Source organism: Phyllostomus discolor, chromosome 7 (genome assembly GCF_004126475.2).
Source record: "Phyllostomus discolor isolate MPI-MPIP mPhyDis1 chromosome 7, mPhyDis1.pri.v3, whole genome shotgun sequence".
NCBI classification, from domain to species: domain Eukaryota; kingdom Metazoa; phylum Chordata; class Mammalia; order Chiroptera; family Phyllostomidae; genus Phyllostomus; species Phyllostomus discolor.
In genome coordinates, this window is record NC_040909.2 from 133,594,331 (window position 1) to 133,620,342 (window position 26,012).

At 45.8% G+C, this 26,012-nt stretch overlaps 1 protein-coding gene across 3 annotated transcripts in view; it reads left to right on the plus strand.

Moving 5' to 3' along the window:
* The window catches only part of EFR3A (EFR3 homolog A), a 65,572-nt gene that overhangs the window by 15,669 nt on the left and 23,891 nt on the right, over positions 1-26,012 (plus strand). For 2 of the 3 annotated variants that reach the window (XM_036031430.1, XM_028533868.2), the window contains exons 2-12: positions 5,370-5,446; positions 8,101-8,228; positions 9,445-9,595; positions 12,681-12,802; positions 16,179-16,328; positions 16,948-17,085; positions 17,669-17,747; positions 18,613-18,748; positions 20,300-20,467; positions 24,774-24,888; positions 25,807-25,858. In XM_036031430.1, coding sequence (XP_035887323.1) covers positions 5,370-5,446; positions 8,101-8,228; positions 9,445-9,595; positions 12,681-12,802; positions 16,179-16,328; positions 16,948-17,085; positions 17,669-17,747; positions 18,613-18,748; positions 20,300-20,467; positions 24,774-24,888; positions 25,807-25,858 — 1,316 coding nt within the window. Of the gene's footprint in view, positions 1-5,369; positions 5,447-8,100; positions 8,229-9,444; positions 9,596-12,680; positions 12,803-16,178; positions 16,329-16,947; positions 17,086-17,668; positions 17,748-18,612; positions 18,749-20,299; positions 20,468-24,773; positions 24,889-25,806; positions 25,859-26,012 lie in introns of those variants that run through there. The other variant, XM_036031431.1, reaches the window with a different exon arrangement.

Consider the following 26,012-nt stretch of genomic DNA (forward strand, 5'->3'; position numbering starts at 1 on the left):
ACGTGAGCTTGTTGTTCTGGCACCAGCTGTACGGGTACCTTGACTTGTCGCTTTAACCTTGGAGGGAACGTATGTGGTGCAGACTCGCACGGGGCTTTGGACACCCCAGAGCTGGACAGAGTTTGGAGGTGATGCATTTTTTAATCTAATAGAAAAAACAGCCTATCTTGTCTCTTTCACCTTGATTACTGATGTCCTCTTCCAGGCCTAAAAATAAACCATTAAATGTTCCAGGTGATTCATGGGCATTGTCATCTGTGCGTCAGAGAAATCATATTGTTCTGGCATTTATTTAGTGGACAGTCTGCTATGTTTGTCATTATTTTGATTCTTACAGCATATATTACAGCAGATCTTAAATTCGTTTTATCAGCTCACTTTGGGTCTACGTTCACTTAGTAAAGAAACACTGTTTGTGAGAATCTGCCCTCTTCAGACATGCACAGCAGTGAGTAAGATACAGGCTTTCTGTTGGAGTGACTTATGTTCTGGCTGTAAAGACAGGTATGTGTGTAAGTAAGGACAGTGAATTGTTACAGGCGCTATGATAGAAATATACATAAAGGACCAAAACCCAGTAATCGCAGCCATTAACACTTGGAAGTACGAAGTGTAGCGAGCCCTAAATACTCCAGTGAGCTCCTGAGACACTACAGTTGAGAAGCAGTTGAGGAAACAGAGTTGCTATGTAGAAGGCGTAGACACGGGCGCGCTCTGCTCTCACAGATCAGCCCGGTCCGGAGGCACACAGCTGCCCCCACAGTGGGACCCGAGCGTTCCCCGACTGCAGTGACCGCGTTAGAGGGCAGTTTGGTCCCCAGTGCCCAGTGCCAAGCTGGCGCTTCATGCTAGAGACATCCGTAGGTTAATAGTGGTTTAACAATGGAGGCATCACTGTTTCCAGTTAGATTTAAACTGTCACCGAGTACTATAGTGAGTTGAAAGTATAAGTGGTTTATTTTAAAAGGGCTCTTTATGAATCACCCAAACCCCCAGACCTTCTTCGTAGGAAAGCTTCCTGGGAAAGCAGATGTCGTCACAGGCTACAAGTATGCCCTGGCAGACCAGCCGCTTAGAAGCCAGCAGAATCCTTCCAGAGCCTTCGTGTGCCCACGCGCCTGACCCCTGCTGTGAGGATCTCTGTGCTGCTCCTCCAGCCCTTCTGGGACTAGGCGAGGGCAGGCTGGGAACCAGTTCTCACCTCACCGTCGAAGGAGGAAGGTGCTAGGGGTGGAGGCCTCTTGCACTGTGGGAGGGGAGGACTTGGGGACATGGGTGAGTCCACGTGGGAATGGCGTTGGGGCGAGAGGGGAAGAGCCAGCTTTGGGTGTCTTTACAGAAGAAATGGTTAACTTGGGAGTATGCAAGTTTTACTAAAAACTGTTACATGTTTTTAAGTGACTTCCACGTTCCAGGGAATTTTTATACTAATTTAGTGTTCCTAAGCTCTGAGAGGTGGGTAGGAGGGTCTTCCTGTCTCTTGAACAGATGGCCCCACGAGCCTGGCACTTTTTGGTGGGGTCATCATTTTTCTCTTTCCAGCTCTTCCCCTGCTCCATTTTCTCATAGACTTTCTGTTTCTCGCCCTAAGTGTGTCATTAGCGGGGTTCTGAGTTCCACAGGCTGTGGGAGAGTAGTGGGTCACTTCTTTATAAGCTGGGACTAAAGTTAAAGCAGAATGTGTATTGCTCAGGCTTGCTGATTGCTTAAGACTTTTGGCATACGCTTAGCCTGTTTTTATTTTTTTTCCTCTTTGGAAAAGAGACCGTTGGGAAGAGATTGGAAAGTGGGGAGCTTGTTGGAAAAGATCAGAAGCAGGGATGAGGAGGAATTAAAGGAATGCCTTAAGGAAAACAGGTAGAAGTATGTTTGTTTTCTTATGTGAACTTTATGGAGATCTGCTTTATTAAACTAGCAGTACAGGTACCTTAATGGTATCTTGTTTAAGCTATTTGACCCTGCCTGCAGAATTCGATATGGATATTATCAGGTGCTTGATAGCTTTATATTTGATGTCAGCAACGAGTTGGATAAGTTACATTACATTAGTGCCCGTTGCTAATTGATTACAAGCGAAGTGGACTCTGCGCTTCCCGGACGGCAGGCGGGAGGATCTGGGAGCGGGTGCATCCACGAGCAGACGGGCGCTGACAGCATGAGAGACTATGTCCAGGTCCCTGCCGCCGAGCTGGAGAGGCCGTACGAGCTGACCCCCACGAGGGAGCCAGCCGCGCTGCTGTGCCTGCGTAGGTCCGGGGCTTGCGCTGTGTGGTTCTCACGGTGCCTGTGAGTCCAGTGCCTCTCATCTAGGCAGTGGGTAGTTATTTCTGTTGTGGTTTCTGTCGCCACAGTCTTTTCAACCTCGTGTTATCTTCAGTATATTCTTATTTTATAGAAACCTGAATGAACTTAACGCTTTAAACCTGGCTTTGTGTGTCTTCTCTATAGTTGGTAGCTTTTCGTTTACAGTAAGTGGTCAGATGGTGTTTTTGTTTTGTTTCACTCGGGCGTTGTGTGTTGTGGAGGAGCTCGATGCGATCGCTTATCTTCCTGCACGGAAGTGCACTCCTCGTCGGTCAGACTTGCTGCTGCAGCCGTGTCCGGCGGTCCCGGTGTGTGGAACGCTAGAATGTGTAATTTAGAGACTGTTCGGCATGTGAGTGTAGTGTGGCAGTTACCCTGGGAAGTCATCAGATAGAGTTGGAATCTCAGCTCCACTGCTCACCAGCTGTGTGCTGGGACCCACGGGCCCCCCAAGCCCCCGCTCCCTCATTTCTCAGACAGAGGAGAGCACCACCCGGGTGGGCGAGAACAAGTAGGAGCGAGTGAGTGATAGTGCGGCACCGTGTGTGCGCGCACCATGTCCAGAAATGGCAGCTCTCCCCGCCACACCGCCGATGCTGATGTCGTTACTGAGAGCTTATTGCGAGCCACCCGTAATAACTGTCACAATTTCAGATGACAGGTTTACAGCAAAGATTTCACGTTGTTGGGGATGTTGTCTCAAGGGCCCCAACCCCCTGCGGACCCCTCTGGTGGCAGTACCCCTCTGTCACTGCACTGCTAACGGTAGCTACCATCTCAGTTCAGTGCTTCCCATGTGTGACACCCTTAAGAAGAAGAACTTTGCATACAGTGGTATATAGTTTCATACAGTAAGTATGAAAAGGGCATCATCGTGCCTGTTTGACTGTCGGGGAAGCGTACGTGAGGGGAGAGGAAGGGAGCCCCCAGCTGGACAGTGAGGGGCCTCGGGCTCACCCCAGGCCCATCTGACCCGGACCCCCGCCCTTCGCCCCACGCTGCCTGCTTCGTGCTTTGGCTTTTCCTGCCGCCCTCTCCCCGGTGGGCCTCAGCTTTCTGACCGTAGGGACAGGGCAGTGCATGCACCCCAAGCTCCCAGCTCTTGTGGGCTCTTTGAAATGAAAGCAGTGTAGAGTATCAGACAGGGTCAGTGTGAGTGAAATTTAGCAGCTTACTGAGAATCCTTAACTGCTGGAAATAACAGTTCACCATCCCGACGAGGAGCGCAGGGCACAGAGACTCGTCTCCAGCCCCGCTGCCCGCCTCTTTGCCGTGACGGGCACCTGCACTTACTGTGCCCCCGGCCTGGCGTTCATTTTGATCTTCTTCACAGGTCACCAGCTTCTTTCCTCCTAAGTAGCACGTGCTGGCTTAGTGCCCCGTATGAGCTGATCGCTCCGTACAGGTCTGATTTTAACCTATTTCAGCGTACTGGCATTTATCTGAAGTATGTTTGTATCGTGTACAGTGAACACAGAATCTGACTTTTGCTTATTTGGCTGTTACCCTTGTTTTTCTCTCTAATAATCAGATTTGTGTTTCGATTTTGAACTCTAAAAAGAATTTAGGCATTTGGTGTTAATACTAAACAATCTCCTAATGGACTCTTTAGCATTGTTTTCATTCTATTAAAGTAAAAAACATGCTGAACAATGGACAGCATTTTCTACTATCAGCCTAAGTATAGACTGCTGAGTTATTCACTACTTTTTACAACAGTTTATAAAGAGCATGTATCCTTCATACCTTCTTGCATCCGTGACATCCGGAGGCTGGTGGATTCGACCCCTAATATGTACTGTGACTCTGGTCAGCCTTACGTGTTTCGGCCTGTGCTGGGCGCTCCGTTGACGGCTGGCGCATGGCTGCGGGCGTGACTGCTGCTGTGCACTTCATGGGCAGAGTGGGATCGGAGCGAGTCTCTTGCGTGACGATAAGGCAGTAGCAGATGTCTGCTTAGATCTGAGCTCTTTTCTCTTCCAGCTCGAGTGTCCCCTCCTTCCTTATTTTGGTCTTTAAATGTATGCAAACGCACACTTATACAGTGACTCGTATACCCCAGTTTCCTAAATCATGAGAATAATTTTGCAATGGCTCAAGACCAGTGTTCCTAGTAAGTGACTAGTTTGCGGGGCAAGACAACTGATTCTTCCCACTTGCATAGTTCTTTCCATGGAGCCGAGGTCATGTAGCAACTTACAGAACTGGAGTGAGCCCTGGTCTTCTGGATCCAAATCCATTGCTCCTTCCAAGACTTCAACAACTGAGAATGAATAGAGCAACCTTCGAGCATTTAAAAATGATTCCTGGACTTTCCCTTCCGCGTGTTTCCCCATCTGTTGTAGTTTCTTATATGATTATCATCTGAATAAAAGTACTAACTGTTTTCACCAGCGAGGAGTGAGCTGTCATTTCAAGACCACTGTGGCTGGGGCCGAGTGGGTTGGGTCCTGCAGAGGGAGGGGCAGCAGGGCGGGTGTGCAGAGACTAGGGTGAGATCGGAGGGGGGTGAGGGGAACAGCGATTCTGTGCTTGCTTTACCGGGCGAGTTCCACAGGGTTCTCTGTGTGTGTGCGTTCTCACACATGCCCCCGTATAACTTGGCTTTGAACTCTGGAATAACTCATTAGTACCTGGTATCTTTGGGGAGGGGAGGAGAAATGTAACTTCTTCATCTTTTTTTACCCTTACCTGAAGATGTGTTTATTGATTTTAGAGGGAGGGACTGGGGGCGGGGAGAGAGGGAGAGAGAGAGAGAGATAGAGAGAGAGAGAGAGAGAGAGAGAGAAAGATCCATCGGCTCTCTTCTTTGCGCACCCTGACTGGGGATTGAACCCACAACCTTTTTGGCGTACAGGACGACACTACAACCAACCGAGCCACCTGGCTAGGGCAGGCATTTTCATTTCTTAGTACTTAAACTTGTGTGTGTTTTTCTGTTTGTGGCAGTTTGGATTTTTCCCCTTTATTTTAAATAACCCTTAAAATTCAGAAACTTGAACTTCAGGGTCCACTTACAGGATGAATAACCTCTGTGCTCTGTGGTTTTGTTCTCTTTTGAACAGGAGTGTGTTGCTGCTGCTCCGCGTTGCGTCCTCGCTACAAGCGCCTGGTGGACAACATATTCCCCGAAGACCCAAAAGTAATGTGATCTCCGTCTCCTGGTCCTTCTCCTTGCTGACCCTCCTCCCCCGCTGACCTCCCTGAGGGCTCCCTCATTTCGTCTCTCTACTCTTACCCCTGCAGCTCACCGCGTGTTCTGCTGTTTGTATGCCTCTCTTCCTTTTGCTTTTAAACGACCAGTGCTTGCTTGTCTAATTTACCAACCTTTTTCATAGATTGGGCATAAATTCGGAATAATTGACCGGTGATGTTCTGTCTGTCTAGCTCCTAAATTTAAGTAATACCCACTCATCAAAGCGTATGAACTGCTCACAGATTCTTTGTGCGAAATGCTGAGAATGCCGCTGTGAGCACAGGCCTGGCTCTCTGACCGCACCGTCCCCGTAGGCGAGAAAGCGGGCGGTTGCAGACCGGACCGTGTGGGAGGCGCGGTGACTGGGAGAGGAAGTGCGGGGCCGCCTGGGTCAGCTGGGGTGACCTCCTGTTCGGGTTTGGGAGAAGGAAAGACTGGCCACAGCTTTTAGAAGAGAACCTTGAAATGTAAAGTAAGAGTTCTCCAGGCAGAGTTTGTTCTCTTTTTACTTAAATTCTTATAAATTTTTTATAAAAGTTACTTTACTGTGGAAGATTACTGGTTTCAAAGCAACTGGGTTTAGTTTAAAAGGTTTTGTTTTGACATTCCTAGATTTTCTAAGACTCCTTTGGTGTAGTGTTTGTGGATATGAGTAAAAATTATTAACATGGGTTTGATTTCCATTTTCCTTATTTTAAAATGTAGCCATCAATAGAAACCTTTTGGCTGTCTTAACATTCATTTATGTATCTCATGAGCTATACCTCATTTTTAATCAATTTGGTTTAAACATTCAGCTATTAGAGGAGGCTCATCGATTAAATACTGCGGGCTGCCAGGCATCCCGCATAATTTGTGGTGTATAAAAAACCCTGAAATATGGTTCCTGCCTCTCAGGAGCTTTCCATCCACTGGCTGACTTAAAGCACAAGCATAGTAAACGTTAAATCACAGCGCATACACCAGTAAGTGAAACATGGGGTGAAGCAGGTGGTAAAGGTCTTTTCCTGTAAAGCAGGGAGGTGTCACTGTGGAGTGCCAGTCTCTGGGGAGCATTCTCCGAGAAAGGTTTGCTGAGCTTTGAAAGGTGTGCTCCACCTGGAGAAGCAGAGACTAGCCTCTCTGGTGCAGGTGATAGGCCAAGCAAGGGAAAGGTCGGAAAGCAAGAGGTACGTTTGAGACCAAGCACCTTCAGATTGTGGAGTGTGATGGGTGCCAGTCCTGCTGGGAATGATTTCTGGTGCACAGTTCAGAAGTATTATTTAGCAGACTCAGTATTCAGATCCTTCCCGCAGTAGTCTGGGCCAGCCGGTTACTGAAGATGGGGTGAGGCCACGTGATGGAGGAACGTGGTGGTGGACGGTCCAGGTGTCTGCTGTGTGCTCTTCAGTTGCAGGTGGTGAGGGAGCTTTGGTCCTGGAAACGGTGGCAGGTAAATTAGAGGATGATCACAGATAGAATATTTTAACGGGGACTTAGATAAGGTTTATTTAAATCGCAGTCTGTACAGTAAGATTAAAAAGGAGATGTACTTGAACCTCGCTGCATAGCTCAGTTGACCACATTTCTTATTTTTAACTCGTTACACAGAAAGATAACCTCGTGTATCTAGAATGGACCAGACGGTAGGTGTCCAGAGTGCAGAGGTCTGCAGTCGTAGGTCCTGCCTTGAAACAGCTGTCGCGTGAGGGGACAAGTAGCCCAGCCATTCCTTCAAGCGACCAGCAATGTGATCTTGGGCCAGTCCCTCAGTTTTCCTTTGTGAAATAAAAATTATAAATAGTTCTTACTTCATAAGGACCTCGTGAAGATTAGACGAGTTAACACAGTTCTTTGTTCACGGGCATTCCCTGGTGTCTGTCAGAAGTTAGCGGTTGACTGGCATTTGCTGGAGATTGTAAAAACAGTATGGCGAAACGTGGCAGTAGAGAGACGTGCCAGGAGCGAAAAGAGCAGGTAGGAGGAGCACCTCCCTCCGACTCAGGAGGGTTGTTGGGAGGTGCGGTGAGAGCTTTTCTGGAGGACGCTGGGACCTGAAGGACACGCAGGAGTTACCCAGGCGAACCATTGAAGGAGGGGTCAGCCCCGGGACTGCACCCAGCAGGCTGGCTGGTGGCGGTGAGAAGCAGAGCGGGGTCGCCCGGAGACGGAAGGTCACGAGGGGTTCTCGGCACACGATGGGAGTACTCTGCCTCCTGTTTGTTACTGGTGGTTGCACAGATGTATACAATGGTCACATTTCAAATTACATGTACTTGAGTGCAGGTTGTTGTATAAATTATTCCTCATTAAAATTAGGAAGGGGTGAAAACAGTGGGTGAGATGCAGTCATGTTTAAATGATGACATTAGAGTAACTCCTTCTTATGAAGGTATATTTCAGTGCTTTGCCTAAATGGGACATTTCTTTAGCTTTTTAAAAGTTCTGCATATTCTGAGTAGTGAATATTAGCACTGAGGAGGCTATATCCAGAAAGGCTCAGCATGAATATGGCTTCATCGCCAACCCAGAAAGGGGAAATAAGCAGCAAGTAGCACTTAGAAATATAAAAAATGAGCATGAGAATACAGATAACCTACTTACCTTGTTGGTGTTTCCAGGATGGCCTTGTTAAGGCCGACATGGAGAAACTGACGTTCTATGCCGTGTCTGCCCCGGAGAAACTGGATCGGATCGGCTCTTACCTGGCGGAGAGGTTGAGCCGGGACGTCGTCAGGCACCGCTCTGGGTAAGGAGAGGCTGGTTGCTGATACTGTATATCTTTGGAAAATTCTCCCCAGGCCAAATCACTCTATAAGTTATTTTGCCATCTGGCAAAAGTGCTTTATAGAGGATAAAACATACGAGGAATTATGTAATACCACACAGGTGCTGCAGCTTTTATCGCTTTCATAGGGCTCAGATTTTAAGAATAGACCCTGTGAGTTAATGGAGTTGCCTTTAGCTTAAGCACCCATTAATTTCTGAGACTTCTCTAATGGAAATAGTAGAAATGGACTCCCTTAGTCTATTAGTGTTGTCCAGTAATTTGAAAACCAGTCTCTAAACTGAAAACAAAGATCCCGTTAACCAGCTGATTTTTAACACGGCTCCAGTGTTACCTCCCAGCAGAGTAATGAAAGAGAACTGTGTGGGGCTTCGGTGTTAAGGTTCAGAGGTTGTAAGCATGCTGCTTTGAAATGATGCTTGCTGTCAGACTCCCTATGAATAAAGGTCGTCCGCCTTAATCCCTTTTCTGAGCTTGAACAGTAATAATTGGTATAATTCAGATTAACTACTTTCCCACATTGTCGTTTTACCATCCTGGTTTCTTAGAGTACTCTGTTCTCCAAGTGGTATACATTGGCTTTCTCTGCTTCCACATTGTTGTCACACAGAACATTTCTGTGAGTCTCAGCACAGTTTTATGGTTGATTACTGAAGCAAAGTTAACTGAAGTCTGAATTTTAGTTTTTACCGTAAGCTTTAAAAGTCAATGAATTTCTAAGGTGAATTTATGAGACGCTTCTTTATAATCTGCTGTTGCTGATGTTTTATATGTTCATGTTACAAATACTAGTAGATTCATGTTGGAAATTTAGGCATGTTGCTTATAATATTATTTTGGATCAGATATAAAAATACGGTTAAAAGTCTGGAAAGGAGAAGATGTCCTTGTTTATGAAGACAGGTGTCCCTCAGGTCCTGTGGACGGAGCTCTGACTGAGCTCTGGGAAGGAGGGGTGGAGTGGTCCAGTCTAGTCTCTGTCCCTCTCACCTGAGGGCTGGTTTGTATCTAAGACCATCCGTGCTCGGGAGAACCACGGTTTCCCTTAGAAACTACTGAATCTGCCTTCCTGCGTTTTGTACAGTTAAATAAACTTATTTTAATTCTTCAGTGGGAAGCACTCAGAATTTAGACGTCAGCTAGGGCTGCTCTGACATTGCCGCGCTCTTATACACAGGTACGTTTTAATTGCCATGGAGGCTTTGGACCAGCTTCTGATGGCTTGCCACTCCCAAAGCATCAAGCCATTTGTGGAAAGCTTTCTCCATATGGTGGCAAAGCTTCTGGAATCAGGGGAGCCCAAGCTTCAAGTCCTTGGAACAAATTCTGTGAGTAAAACTGTTTGCTTACTCATTTTAAGTTTTATTAGCATTGTCATCTCCAGAATTACTCCCTTCTGGGAGTGTCTCCACCCAGGAAAGGTAAATAAATGCTCTGGACGACCAGTCCAGATGCGGACGGTGAGCTCCCTTTGCCTCCAGCTGTGTCTGTGGTCCCTTGTGAGACCTGTGACACTCGCCTCGAGTGAGGCCTCGGGGCATCACTTGGCCGTGCAGGTGCGGGCGTGTTCCCAGCCTTCCTCCATGACGTCAGAGCCACTTCCGCTCGCCACGTTCGTCTCCTCCTGTCTGTCCTGCACCCTGGTTTGTTGAGCTCATGCTGGGGTGCAGAAGGCACATCTGAAAAGGAAAGTAAGGGAAGTAAAATACAGTGATGATCTTCTCTTTGCTGTAGTTTTGTTGTATCGTGTTCAGTCTTCCAGTCCCAGCCTCGTCTCTGAGGAAGCTTTCAGGCGTTCAACCAATCTGTGTGCTCGCGTCCGGGCTTTTATAACGGCAGATGAGGAACTGGAGCTGAACAGCTTGTCCAGAGACACAGTGAAGTCCTGCTGTGTAGAACGGAGACTCGATACCGGTCTTCCTGACGCCAGACCTGGTGTTTTGCATAGTCATACACTGTCATTGCAGATTAAGATCCAGGGAAAGCATAGATTACTTTCCCTTTTCTTCCGCCTGTGTTCAGTGGACCCATCTCACTTTTCTCAGGCCTCGTGACTATTCTCACCCTTTTTCTTTGAATGTCGGTGCCAGTGGCCCATAGGGACTAGTCACTGAGGCCACTCGCTTCACGAATGCAGTGATTCTCAGCCAGGGCGGTCCCCGCCCCTGCCCGTCCCAATCACTGATTTCATTGTGGACTGGGGAGTGTTAGCGGTGTCACGGGTGCTGCTGAACACGCTGTCAATAACGCACAGAATGTGTACTGCACCAAGAATGAGGGGTTTTGTAGAAAATTCTGGAAAAAATGTAGAAAATGTACTACACACACCAAAAAAAAACCCTACCAAGAATATTTTGGGTCCAAAATTCTAATAGTACTTAGTGCAAGAAAATCAGCTTCTAAAGAATTTCATTACTGCTGCTTTTTGAAGCATAATTGTACCTTTTGAAACATAATCTAATTCTCCAATTACATTTTTAAGTGAAAAAAAATAGGACGTATTTTTTATTGAGTATGTACTATGTTCAAGGCATCTTGTTAACTTTTCTTCGGTTCTCATGTGAACCTCTCAACAACTGTGTAAGTTAAATCTTTCATTTCACAAGTCACACGTTTTGTTGGTCAGCCCAGGATCCGAACACAGAGCCCTCTCACTGTTCGTAGTCTCTGTGCTGTGTGCTGCGCCTCACCTGTCCCCGCTTCTCCGTCTGACAACGGGTCCTTTCTGTTCACTGGCATGTTTAGCACAGAGTGTGTGTGTGTTCCCAGCCTGTCGGCGAGCCCCCTGGCTGCGGGAAGTAGAAGAGCTTCTCCACAGAGGGGTCAGGAAGGAGGATGGGCCGTGTGCGTCCCCCCCTGGAGCGGAGCGGCTCTGACTCGGGCTCGGGGCCATGGGGGCTGCTTCTGGCAGCGGACGCGCGGACCGCACTGCCGTTGGGGGCTGCCACTGGGCGAAGAGGGAGTCACGTTGTTCCTCCTGAAATGTTTGCAGTATTTTTAACATTGTAATGGTCAAATTTTTATTTCTGATTAATTTTTTTCTGATTTTAAAAGTAATACATGTTTATTGTAGCAAATTTGGAAAATGCTAGAAAACGTAAAAGTAAACAAGACACGTGTAATTCTAATATTCAGAAGTAATCCTTTAATATTTTTATTCTTAAAATATGTATTAGAAAATGAGGAACATATTGCATATAGACTTTGGTATATATATTTCTTATTTATGTTGTTAAGCATTTTCTCATGTCACGTAAGGTTTATTTTTATGAAAAGTATAAATATTTTCCCACACTATTCACATGGTTAGGGTGTAGTTATGGGAATCGTGAAAATCAGTGTCCAGCCCCAGGCCTGTAATGCCACCAATTTCACTATTTACTGTGTCACTTGGGCATATGACTTACCCTACGAGTTTCAGTGTTCTGATCAATAAAATGGGCATAAAGGACACATTCTTTACAAGGGCATTGGAATAATTAAATAAGAACCCACGTGCAAGTGCCTAGCGCAGTGTACGATACAAAATAGGTAATGAATTCGTTTATTCTCAAGCAGCTGTATTATCTGTGGCTTTTTTCTAGCTACTGTGATTCATATAAAAACATAAGTTAGCACAGATGTTTCAGCACTGGCTGGATCCGTTCCAGCTGCTAGTTCAGTTTGGTTTCCTGGAGCGCACCAGTAAACCGGGCCGGCGATCCTTGGAGACGCAGCCTGGTAGCGCGTCAGTCCGTGTCCCGGCCGGTTGCCCACGTGTGGGCCGTGTGCAGACTTGCAGCCAGACCGAGGGTTTATTGCTGTAGGCCGTTGGGTGTACAGAAGCACCAACCCACCGAGAGAGAGAAAAAGAGTGAATGAGAAAAGGTAGGGTCTGTAATTCGTGTAGGAGATGTAAAATTTCCTGAACACGCGGATTTCCTTTGGTTCACCATTAGGAAGGAGGCAGAATGAATGCTACCCGTCTCAGTAGTTTTCTCCTCTACAGAGGTTATGCCTCCTTTCTCATGTGCTGCGGAGCAGCTGTCGAGAAATCGCCCCCGCCCATGGTCAAGAACTGACAGGCCCTCGGGTGCGGGCCTGGAGCCCGACACTGGGGCCAGCGCCCGGGACGTGCGGGCCAGTGTTAGCGCCAGGCCTCTCCTCCTGCAAAGAAAGGGTCAGCTCACTCGCTCAGGGGAACTGGATTAGCAAGTCATAGTTCGTGCTTAACACATTATATCCTTGATTTTTGCAGTTCATTATTAAACAGTTGTTTTTGTGTGGTGGCGGTATGTATGATATTTCATACACTTCATTTGCTTCTTGGATATTTTTTGCTAATGTAACAAAGAATGAATGAAAGTCAATGTGTTTTGTCTACACTTTCAAAAAGGTGATTAACACATTTATATTGTTGTGTTTTTTTTTCAGTTTGTCAAATTTGCAAATATCGAAGAGGACACGCCATCCTATCACAGACGTTACGACTTCTTTGTGTCCCGCTTCAGTGCCATGTGCCACTCCTGCCACAGCGATCCCGAAACACGGACAGAGTGCGTACCGCTTACCGCTGTGCTCCACAGAGCGGCTCACTGATGAGTCCTGTGTTTACATATTACATAGTGATTGCCTAAGGAAATGTGGAAATATGCGCTTTGTTCCTAAAACGCAGCTTCCCATTGCTTTTATGATACTAGCAAATGGAGTGTGGTGTCTTGACTCATTGCAAATAAAATTCAAAGTCTTGACCGTAACCCAGGGCGCCCCTCTGTGCCCCCCTTGCCAGCCCGGGGTCAGAGCCTGCCATCCCACCTGTCTTCCCCCTTTCACTCCGACCCAGCCACCCGGCTCTCCTTGCCGTGTCTGGAACATGTCAGGCACCCTCCTGCCCAGGGCCTTCGGAATGCTTATCTGGAAACACAGTCCATAGGTTGACAGTTAAGAATTAAAGTCAAAACGACTCTGGTAAATACAGAAAGTAATTTGGACTTTACCATAAAACACTGAAAAGAAAGAAACTAACCTGAATTCAGACTGTTTTGGAGCAGTTTAGCAAGATTTAGCAGGCTTTGTAATTTTTACTTTTCTTTGAAAATAAATGAGATGTGCAGAAATATAACTAGCTTTTAATCTGTAAGCTACAGTGTTGGTTTACACAAAGGAAAACGAGTGTAAAAGTCATTTTAACTTGGAGAAAGAAAGCTGCGAGGTGACTTAACAGTTGTTTTTAGACATGAGATCTGTTTCTGTCCGAGAAGCAGGGAAGGAATTTTTCCTCAGGGTCAGTTAGACCCCGGATGTTCTTCCTTGGTTACGAGGGTGAAGCCGTAGAAAGATAACTGTAACTGTCTTACAGTAATGAAGTTCCTGTTTCCCCAGGTGCCACTAAAATCTCTTCCTCTCCCCTAAATGACATTTAAAAATATTTTATAAAACTGTTTCCTGTTCTCAGGGGCTGACATTAAAATGTTAATGGAACAAAAAAGTATAAAGATTACCTAAATAAAATGGCAATTTTTTCAGTATTGTAACGGTTTTCCTTTTTAAAAAAATACACAGAAAATATCCAGAATGTTGTTTTATTTTCAGTTTAGTATTACACGGATTCATAAAGTACTCTCAGATTTCATATATATCTCTCAAATTTCGGTTGTGGTGAGTTTCACATATAAACCAACGCAGGTGAAAAGTGTTGATGGCATCCATAAAATTAATGAAAGGATGCATTTTAAGAAATACAAAAATGTATTACGTAAGTTGTTTTATTTTAGGTATTTAGCGCCCCCTGGTGGAAGAAGTTCTTTTGAACATACAGGTATTTTCCTGTTACATTTTTCATCATTGTTTACAAAAAGAAACTTGAAATTTTCTGTACACAAATGAAAGGTCTTGTGGTACTCTCTCCTAAATCTTGGTCTTTCCGGTATTGTATGATATTTGGAATTCCAAAATTCCAGCATTTCATTTGAATCACCGGAAAGCAAGTGAGTAAATGAAATGCTTTACTGTACTTAGAGGGTTTGATTTTTTTTTTCTTGCTTTGCCTTAAGTAAAGGTCCTTCTGTCTGTCTTTAGGCATATTTGGATTCCTTTTAGTTTCCCTTTTCGATTTAGATATTTGGTATCAATCCCTTTAATTTTAGCAAAACCCTTTCAGGTGGGACTCGGGGGGTGGGGGCATGCACAGTAGGAAGTGGGGAATGGGTCTGATCACTGGTGAGATTTCCTTAAAATATCTGCCTTGCAGAAGCAGTTCCCACGTGTAAAGCCATGCATCACAGTCTGAAGCTCTGCTTCCTGAGCAGCCTTCAGCTGGGGTAGAAATCCTCATTGTCATCATCATCATCATCATCATTGTGCTGAACAGCATGAGCAGACTCATTATTGAGTGCTTACTGTGTGCCAGTTTGTTTAACCCTTTATTGGATAAGCACTTTACATGAATTAACGTATTTAAACCGTACAACATCCTGTGCTTTAGATAAGACAGTTGGTCTAGCTTACTGATAAGGGAACCATGAATGTTTTTGAGGCCGTGGCTAGAGTAATCAGTGAGGCCGGACGCTGGATCTGAACTGGACGCCAGCTGCGTAGCTGCAGCAGCCTCCCCCTCCCCCAGGCAGGGGCAGCGCCCTCTGCCTGCTCCACGTAGGCCCCCGGGTCTCGAGGCACGAGCCACGCTCTGATGTCATCTGGTCTGCTCCACCGTGTCCTTTCCCAGGGAGCAGCCACAGGTGCCTGAAGCAAACACCTGTGCAGCAGCAGCATCAGGCTTGGCCGCTGTAGCTGAAGGTCTCTCACCCTTGAAACGTTTTAGAAAGCAGCACACCTAGACACAACGTCAAAGTAGGCAGGATGTGTCTGCGTGTCTCCCAGTTCGCTTTCTGACTGCCCCTTCCTGTCCTCCCTCGGCTGCCCCGGAAGGCCGGGGTCGTTTCCCCGAGGGCCTGGAAAGCGGATCGCCCCTTCCCTGCAGCTGTTGTTCTCCAACCCTGTCCACGGGCTGTGTGTGGGAGGGCGGTGCTGGGTAAGCAGAGTAGACCTGCGCTGGTGGCTGCATCCAACAGTAGCAACAAGAAAGTAACAGTCCAATTTGGCCAGAAGGAATGTGTTTTGGGGCAACTGGGCTACCAGTTTACCTCTGCTTTTATATGCTGTGTTCTAGTCACTTCTCATGCTTGAACCTGTAAATGTACATGTGGGGTGAGGAAGAGCTTGAGGAAGAAGCTGGGGCTGTGGGGTGGGGTGGGAGGGTGGGGCAGCATTGTCTCACTGTGGGGTGAATTGTCCGCCACAGATACGCATGATAACTTATGTCAGTACACACAGATACATACGTGTGTATCTATGTGCCTAAGGTTATCTGCACTGCGTTTGGTTAGGTCCCCTGTGTCACACCCTTAAGGAACCAGCCTGGCATCCCAGCCTCCCTCTAGGCGGGCTCAGGGAGGCGGAGCCTGTGGGGAGGAGCCGTGGAAGAGGCTGAGCCAGCCCTGGAGGGCGTTCAGAGGGCAACATCCCCGTTTGCTCAGCGAGCAACATCCCCCTGTTGGCTCAGCGTCAGGCCCCGAGGCAAGAAACGGAGAGAACCTGGCTCCTTACTCCGAACTACTGTCATTTTCTTAAGGAAAACCTAGAGCTTCTGATTAAATTCTCCTATTAAAAATTATACTTAGACTGGATATTACTATATTTTACAGTCCTTTTGGACTTTAAATGTTGATTTTAAAAAGATAGTATTGAAAAGAAGCCTTCTTTTGGAGCTGACTCATCTTTTTGTCCATCCGAGATTATTGAAATTTTAATTTCTCAGACTTGTGTTTTCATTTTATTAACTTAAGGTAACAATATTGGGATTCATTCTTTTAGCTAAACAGGCAGACTTGTTTAAATCACTTTTTCATGACTTGCTTTTTTTTTTTTCCCTAGAATTCGAATTGCTGGGATCAGGGGTATTCAAGGCGTGGTTCGCAAAACAGTTAATGATGAACTTCGGGCTACAATTTGGGAACCCCAGCATATGGATAAAATTGTGCCGTCTCTGCTGTTCAACATGCAGAAGATAGAGGAGGTCGACAGGTACTGGATAAGGGCTTCTGGGTTGGGGGGGCATTGCCTGTGCAGAAATGGGTGTGTGCTCGCTCGCTAGGCTAAGAACCTGGTATCTTTAGTATGTGGTAGACAAGCGGTCTCATAAATTTGAGTGAGTTTAAATATGTGCCCTTTCTGAAAAATTGTTCACCTTTTGTGATCACATTAGGCTTAGGAGAGCACAGATGTTTACTCATACACTTAAGGTTTTATTTGTTTTAGAATAACTTTGTACTTTACACGCTGCTTATCATTGAGCATCCAAATTGGTGTTTACATTAATATATTCACTCTTGCTTAAAGTTGCAAGTGTGAGAAATAAATATTTTAGCTAAACTTATTCTTTAGAGATCCAGCATACTTTTTCATGGAGCTAGAAATAACCACAATAGTAGTAGTAGTAATAATAATAATAGCTATTTACTTTATAATGTTTTCCAACGAAAGGGTTAAACTGTGTATTTCTTGCTCATTCTTATAAGATACTTTGGGGTAAAAAGCGAGTGTTGTTTCACCGTCTCTGGGAAGTGACGCGCGTTTGGTGTGGCTGTGGGAACCAGCGCCAGGACCCCCGCGGTCTGTCTGTTTACTGTCCCTGCGTTCCCAGCCGCATAGGCCCTCCCGCCTCCCCCTCCGCGGCGGACAAGGAGGAGAACCCCGCTGTGCTGGCCGAGAACTGCTTCCGCGAGCTGCTGGGCCGCGCGACCTTCGGGAATATGAACAACGCCGTCAGACCCGTGTTTGCGTGAGTAGCCGGCGTGTTCGTGGCCGTTTGCGACTGCGCATCGTCCGTTCTGTGTTAACTCGCTCACAGAGGGCAGTGCCCTGTCTTGTAAGGGGAGCCGATCGTGGAGCCGTGCGGCCTCTCGGGGCAGTGCAGGACCGAGTCAGACACGCGTGTCTCGGCACTGGTCCGGCCGGCCAGGCGCATCATGTACCCTGAGCTCCTACACACAGACCTTGAAATACATGTTACTGTATTTCAAATGTACTTACGCTGCCTGGGACGGCTGCTGCTTCAGTGTGCACTTGACTTTGCAGATGCTTGCCTTTCTGTGGGGTTCGACGTGAGCAGCTTTTCTTTCTTACCAGGTTGTGTAGGTATTAAAAAGTCTTACACAGTGTGTGGTCTGGTCTTTTATTGGTGGTGTTTTGTGAAAGAACCTGGCAATTGGGGGAAATATGTATCATATTTCTGGAATTGAAACATTGACTTTCTTTTAGATAACCTTGATCTCAAAGCTTTGCATATTGTCGAGAGTTCTAGGGGGGAAATTGTAATAAAAGTAAGGGATGATTGAAGTAATTTTCTCATTGTTTAATTATAGGCATTTAGATCATCACAAACTATGGGATCCTAATGAATTTGCAGTTCACTGCTTTAAAATTATAATGTATTCCATTCAGGTAAGTAATTTTGGCTCTGTATTGATAAGCATAACATCAAAGATGTGATACACTGCAGGACAGCGGGTGTCTGCCCATGCGGCATGGTGCGCTGATGTGCCGCGGGAGCTTTTAAGGCACGCAGCACCCGGCTGCTCAGTGAGGGGCACTGACCTCTTTTTTCCCCTTGAGGGTCAGATCGGAAAACGACAACAGCCAACACAATAGCTGTGTGATGAATCAAAATCATACCTACACTGTTTTGTCACATTGGCAAAAAGTATATTTTTGGTGTACTGCAGAATTTTAGTAATTAGTTTATGTGTGCTCTGAGATGAAAAAGGTTGATAGTCACTGCTGTAGCATGTAAAACATGCTCTTAATGTACTTCTCTCATTTATTTTTATTTACCACTTAATTGTTTTTATTTGCCAAGATGGAAAGATATTTAATAACAAGGGTAAAATGATTTTATGATGGTGCTGTTATTGCACATTTATTTAATGCAATTACTATGTATTTATATTTCACTGATAAACTGCTATTGGAGTTGATACTTCTTTCAGCAGCATAGAGCTGATAATAGTAACTGCCATTTATTGAGTATTTACTATGCTGTATTGCATGTATGAACTCCTCCAGACTTTATAGAACCCTCGACATAGTATCTCACAAATTTTTTTCACTCAGGGTATCATAAATACTTTCTAGTATTCACATTTATTCTTAATGAGAATGATTTCTAATGGCTACGTACAGTTCCATAACGTAATCCCCATCTCCCGCAATCAGATGTCTAAGTAAGTGTCTGCGGTCTCGCATTCTTATGGGCTCTGCTGGATGCACGGGACTCTCACCCGTCTCTGCGTTGTTTTGTCTCTGTCAGGCTCAGTATTCTCACCACGTGATCCAGGAGATTCTGGGCCACCTTGATGCTCGCAAGAAAGACCCGCCCCGGGTTCGCGCCGGGATTATTCAGGTTCTGTTGGAGGCTGTCGCCATCGCTGCTAAAGGCTCCATCGGTGAGTGCCGGCAGGAAGGGAAGCCAGCAGCACGTTGCCGCCTCGGTCTGCTTCAGGATGGTTTCCAGTGGCCGCAGCAGCGGACGGCAAACTCCCGGGAAGCAGTCCTGACGTTTTTAAAAGTGCTGTCATGTGTGCTGAAACTTTGGGTTCGCATCCTCAGAGATCTTTGTGTGTGTACAGTTCAGCATTTTCCTTCAAACCGATCTCTTCTTCCCTCCCCTCTCTTTTCTTTTAAAGATTTTTGGGTACCAGTTACATGCTAAAGATATGGGAGGATACAGATGTGAGAAACTTGTTGCTTACTTGGAGTTAAACAGCTCCACCTAATACTTGAATGAAAGGCAGAAGTTGATCACACACAGGAAACCACGGTTCAGAGCAGGGAGGGAAAGTGGGCTGGCAAGAGCAGCGTGTTTTGTGTAGCCTGTGAGGCTGCGATGTGGGTGCCGGGCGGAGGAAGTCAGAGAGGTGCAGGCTGTGGCCGGCCATGGAGCTGATCCTCCAGTCGATGGTACTCTCCGAAGTTTTCCTGTAGTCTTTATCAGACGTTACAGTAAGTGCTGGAGGGTGATTCGTCTGGCTGCAAAGTGTAGGGCACGTCGGAAGTAGCAGGTGGGTGTCGTCGTGGTAGACGTCAGGGAGGGGACTTGGCACTGGATGGCAGCGAGGAATGTGAAGTCAACAAGATCGGGTAACTGACCAGCGGTCGGGGTAAGGAAAGGGACAGGCGAGGGACCGTGGCTTTTCACCTACACATGATTGTCAGAGTGAAAGGGTCCTTAACAATACTACTGACGTTGGGGGGCAATTCTGGTTACATTTTTTTACTTCAGAATTAAAATGGAAATGTTCTATTAATCTATATTCTCATTCAATGTCAAGTAAGAGTAGGCATTTGGGATACAGACTTTTCACCACCTGTCTTGTTACTTAAAGAGCTGGAAGCAGGTCATACCACCGGATAGTTATTTAATTTGAAATACGAAATGAAGTACAGACGACAGATTGAATCATCACACTTACTGATGTCTGTTCTGTGTGAGAGTCTGTGTCCCGGGCTCTGCACATTCCACAGAGTGTTTAAAGGGGCCTGTGTGTCTGAAGATAGAGGTAAATTCTTCCTTCTTCAGCCTCAGAAGGTGCGAAATCAATTTCCTGTGCTACAGCGAGCTGTATGATCATAATTTCATGGCTTCTGACCCAGTAGTCAGGTTAAACGTCGTCCTCACACGCATTAGTTTGAGCGGACAGGCCTAGATAGGCGGAGAGCATCTGGTCATCTTCATAGGCACGTGCACATTTCGTGTGGGTCAGACCGCGACTCAAACAGCGGGCTGCGTAGAGATGCCAGGAAACGTGCACTGGAGTGGCTGGGAGGCATTCCCTTTACCTTTAATGCATCCGTTTGTTCGTGACTCAGTAAGGCTTCCCGGCCACTTAGAGCCTCGCCAGCATCTCCGTGGCGGAGCACGAGCCCCGGTCTGGGGCAGGAACCGGGGGTGGGGGGGGTGGGGAGTGCGGGCCCGCTCACCTCGGTGCCGCTCACAGGGCCCACGGTGCTGGAGGTGTTCAACACGCTGCTGAAGCACCTGCGCCTCAGCGTGGAGCTGGAAGCCAGTGACCTGCAGGAGGGGTCGGTGGGCAGTGCCGGCCCGAACTCGGGCTCCAGAGACAACGAGGAGAAGATTGTGCAGAATGCCATCATCCAGACCATCGGTGAGTGCGCGTCGCCTCTCCCAACCCTTCCGTGTGTCACGCTGGTTGACACCGCTCTCACGGGAGGCGCTTGAGTCTGAGTGCCTCTGCCAGATAGAGGGGAACGACAGCTTCGACTCCTGAAAGCCTGTATTTAGAAAATAAAACTAAGAATAGGGCACTGTATACCCTTCACCCAGCTTCATCTATTGATGTTTTATGCCATTTATGTGATCCTTTACTTTCTCTGTGTCCTTCCATTTCTCTGTGTGTGCACGTATGTCTGTCTGTATGTACATATATGCACTCATAGAAGTACACACACATACACAGAGATAGAGCATGCACACACACGTACATTCATACATGGACATTTTTTTCCACGAACCACTGAACAGTGAGGGAAAACCATCATGGCTGTGTCCCACAGAGAACTTTTCCTAAAGACAAAGACATTTTCCTACATAACCAGGCTATAGTTATCAACAAGGGGAAATTTAACACTGATACAGTTCTGTAATCCAATTTTTATATATTTTTTTCATTTGACCTAATAATGCCCTGTATAGCATGTTTGTGTTACTGTGGATCTCAGGTCCAGTGTAGGATGGTATGTTGCATGTAGCTGTAATATTCTTCAGTTCCTTTAGTCTGGAGCATTCCATTATGATATGGGCATTATTTAAGAGTACAGCCCCCCACCCCTTTTTTAGTTTCCTCATTTGGGCTAGTCTGGCGTTCCCTCGAGGTTAAATTCAGGTGACGCGCTCCCGGCTGGATGATGATCTTCTCGGAGGGTCCCGCAGAGAGGAGCCTCACACGGGCACTTGCTCCTCGTCGGCGACCTTCATTCCGGTCACTCGGAGCGCCGGGCTGTTTCTCAGCTGGACGGTCTCCATTTTCCCTCTGTAACTAGTAAGCCGTCTCTGAGAAGGTCCTCGTAGAGCAGGCAGGTAATTCTGCTCTTCGTCCAGACTTCCTCTAGGGTTAGCAACCGTTCGTGATTCTTGCCCAACCCGTCTTCCCCCGGATGATGGCAGAGTTACGGTTTTCAGACTCCGCACTCCCTCCCTCCCTCGCTGTCAGGCGGCACCCAGTGCTCTGCTGTAAGCAGGGCCCTTTCCTCTCTGTGTGGGTGTAGGACCCATGCATTCATCCGCCGTTACTGGGTGAGCTCATGGGTTTATGTTTCCATGCTTCATAGTTCATTGTATACTTACTGCCTTTGGTGCTCAGACTGTCCCAGCCACGGCCAGTGGGAGGCCCTGCAAGCGTCTCCTACGTCTCTGTAACACACACACCCCATTCTTTCGAGCAGAGCCTCACGCGTGCAAGCTGTCCCAGGCTGGCTTCCTGCTTCCTGCCCCGCCTGGAGCCAGGCCTTCCTCCGGGAGCTGGGGCTCCTGTCACTGGGGGTGGTGTTGGAGACCGGGATCTGGGGGCGGATCCCCTGTGCTTCAGTGTCATAAGCCTTTTATTTTTTAACCCAGTGACCAAAATATAAAGGGTGAGAAGGTAAAGAGCTTCCTTAAACAAGTGACAAGCCGTGAGTGTTTTGGGAAATGCGACGCTCTGGCTGTACACAAACACAAACTGAAGCAGGCAAACCCTTTTCCTGCTCTGGCCCTGCCCTCCCCCATGTCTGCACTATATCCACATCGTACTCCAATGTAACTGCGTGGTTGCTGGGATGATTTCAAAATTAATTTGTCTTCCTGGGGTTTGATACTGAATTTCTAATGGTTACCAATAGTTTCTCTAATACTAGAGTCATGTATCAGTTTATGCTGGTGCTCAGCTCACACCTTTATCTGGGTAATTTTCTGATCTGTGAGCCCCTTGTTTATAACAGGCCTTTGGAACATATAATACAAGGTTCGTCTTCGTCCTCTTATTTCTAAAGCTCCGTGGATATGCGTGCGTGCAGTGTGCGTTCCGCAGCTGTTTACTGAGTGTGTGCGGCACACCCGGCCCCCGGCCAGGCTTCGTGACGCACAGGGCTGTCCCCCCGTGGAGGCACTTGGTTGGTGCGGTACCTCCGTTTTACCTGGTCACAGCCTCGTCGGGTGCACAGGAATTGTCCTCGTGACAGCGGGCATCCACGTGTGCCTTATTCACACAGATAGGAGGAGGTGGTTAGGGTTTTGGAGTGGCTGAAAAGGAAACCGTGTTAGAGTTCAGTATCACCATGGAGTCGCAATAAAGCAAGACACTCTAGTTATTGCTTACAGCAGTTAGTATCAGTGTATGGTAAACTTTTAAGGTGACTCTTAATTTTCCTTTTTTAATTTGAGAGAGAGAGAGAGAAACATGATTCATTGTTCTGCTTATTCATGCATTCATTGGTTGCTTCTTGTATGTGCCCTGACTGGGGATCGAACCTGCAACCTTGGGGTATCGGGGCAATGCTCCAACCAACTGAGCTACCCACCCAGGGCATGACTCTTAAATTTATTTGCATTCTTTATGGATTTTCAGTGATATTTTAATATGGTATATCAAATCATCTCATCATGTTTTAATGCAGTTAGTATAAATTGTTTTTGCGACTTTTAATTAGTGCAGTGCGTTTTACTTTAGAAGGTTTAATTTATTGTATCTCAAGTATCTTATTATAAAACATATATACAGCAGACTCAAGCAATATTTCTGTGACATAACATGTTCAGAAATAACATGTGAAAATTAAAACATGACCAAGAAGAAATGCAGTGTAGCACAGAGAGTAAGATTTTTATTTAAATCACACTGCCGATTTTCTCAATATTTTCTTGGAGAAGTTCTCAGTATCTGGCAGTTACCAGATCAGACGGGTATTTCTGTTGGTGGGTTGTGGAGCAGGGTTGCTGTAGCTTTTGCCCTTCACGTTGTGGAGCTGTTGGCCAGGTTCTTTCTTTTAAAACAACGGAGCACATAGCTCCTTGATGGTTGGTTTGTTTTTTGGTGGGGGGTGGATCATTAGCATTTTTAGTTGAGAAGTTCCAGCACAAACAGTGGGTCTAGAGAACGAGTGACCTTCAGGACCGTCCCCACAGCTGGTCATGTCGGAGACTTCATGTCCTGGTGGGAAGGACAAACGTGCTTGGAACAGAGGATCAGTGTCCAGTGGTGTATGGGGGTTAGGAGGATTTCTAACTGGGTCCTTGGAAAGGTAAAAGTCCCTCATGAGGAGGAAGCAGAGAGTAGCAATGGCGTGGGCTTTGGAAACGAGTAGTCGCCCTCATCTCGGGCCTTCGTGTTAGTTCCCTGTGTGAGGTCTTGCCCTCCCTCACCCTCACTTCCACGAGAGGAAGTTGAGGCAGTAACAGTGCCTAGTCTCAGAGGGTTGTCGTGAGGTCCAGATACGAAGTGGAGTGTTACCCCAGAGGTGTGCGCTCTGTGAGCATTGGCTAGAATAATATATTTTATGCAGATTGAGTAATAGTAAGAAGATGAGATTTTTTATTGCTAAAGTATATGATAATGGGAAATTATTTTTAACCAGTGGGATATTATTTTTGACCTCATGTCCAATCAAAATCATGAATAGAATAATTTGAGTTTGTGTCAGTAGATTATTAACTCTAATAATAGAAGCTGAAGAGTAACTTATTCTTAGAGAAATATTGTAAATCAGAAGTTTTCTGTAATGATTATGTTATATTTTAAGATATGAACAAAAACAGCCATGATTTGATATCTGTTCTCATCTTTCAAAGAAACAACAAAGTCTGAAGTTTGAATAAATGTTAATTTAATGTTGTAAGTCTTTTATGACCAGCAAGTAAATATTTAAAAGCTATGGCAGGCAAATTAAAATATCCACAAAACCCAAGAATGAATGAGGAAAATGACAGGTAAACCAGTCATTATTTCTTAACACCAGCTGAATCGTCTATGTGGGAATAACTCCCAGGGTTAAACTGTGATCTTGGCCTGTGATAATGACGTTTTAAAACATTTAACAATCCTAGGAAACCAAAGTAGTGATCTAATTATTGACTTCTTTATAGAACAAGAATCTGTGTTCACAGTATATGAGCAAGAGTTTCATCAGAAATACTACCAAAGGTTTTTTCCTTTTTCTAAAACTCCAGCTCAAATTGATGGTTGTGTGCCACTGTTAACTATAAGCAAAAGACTCTTAGCCATTTATTTTGTCTTAGTCCATTATATAAGTTTCATATGGTATATGACTAAATGATTTTAGTTACATTAAATTATAATATCACTGGAGTTCAAAGACACTGTTTTACCACACAGTGAAAGCTTTGGTTAAAAATATAATTTTTTACTATATGGAAACATAAATGTTTTAATTTGTAAAATGTATCTCGACTTTTTGTAGGGTTTTTTGGCAGCAACCTGCCGGACTACCAGCGCTCGGAAATCATGATGTTCGTCATGGGGAAAGTGCCGGTGTTCGGGGCGTCCACCCACACGCTGGACGTCGGGCAGCTCGGGTGCGTGCATGTGGTTCCCTGGGTTCCAGACCATGCGTTTCAGCTGAACAGTGGTGGTTTGATTTCCTTTTAGAGAAATCTGGAAAATGTATTTTTTTTAATTACTAGAAATAAAAATCCTATGGGAAGTAGTATTTTTATGGTACTAGCTCGCTACGGAATTCAGTCAGCTTTTGGAGTCAGTTTTCAGTATACCATAAATGCTCTCACTTTCTTATACTGACCAGACGGAAAGTTCGTTTGGCCTGGACATTGTCTACATACGTAGGTATTTAGGATAAAGCTTTAAGTTTCCTGTAAAAAATCAATAATTAACGTCAGTGTGGCAGGAATATTGACTTATTTCCGGAGTTCTAGAACTGAAAGTGATTTCAGGGATCATGTGCTTGGGTCCGCTCATTCTGTGGATTGGACTTGACTCTACAGTGTGCCCAAGCTTTAGCTCGTGCTTGTTTCTGTGCTGTTTGCTGCTTTAGTAATGAGAGAGTAGTCTTACTTGATTTATATTTCTTTGACCGTTAATTAGATAACCCATTTCCACTTGTTAATTGATTTTGAATCATCAGTTTTTACCTATTAGATATGTTAGTCAGTTATATTTACAGTGAGTGTCTCCTCAACTTAATTCGTGTTGTTTCGTTGTGTACTCACATGGTTTGATTTTCATGTCAGCCATGCACAGGTCTCTCCTTTGAGAGCCGGTAACTTCATTTTTTTGTTTGAATTTGATTTTTTTACGTATAACTCTTTAATTCATATGAAGTTTAGAGTACAAAGTGAACCACAACTTAGCTGCTATTATGAAAGTAAAATCTACTTAGCCAGTATGAATAGAGTCTTAGAATCAGTAACTAATAAGTAAGTGACGTGACTGTTCATTGCTGTCGATAGGTAATGCTAGTGTGCTATGTGTTTTAGGGATCTGGGGACCAGGCGGATTCAGATCATGCTGCTGAGGTCTCTGCTTATGGTAAGACATTTCCGACAGGCGACGAGCACACTTACCCTTTAACTACTGAAGAGGTTAAAAGAACAGTTTCACGTTATTAACTTCCCTTTCTTATATAGCCTGCTATTGATGGTTACTTCTTTTCTATGGTTTATGTAATTAAGTATTATGCTTT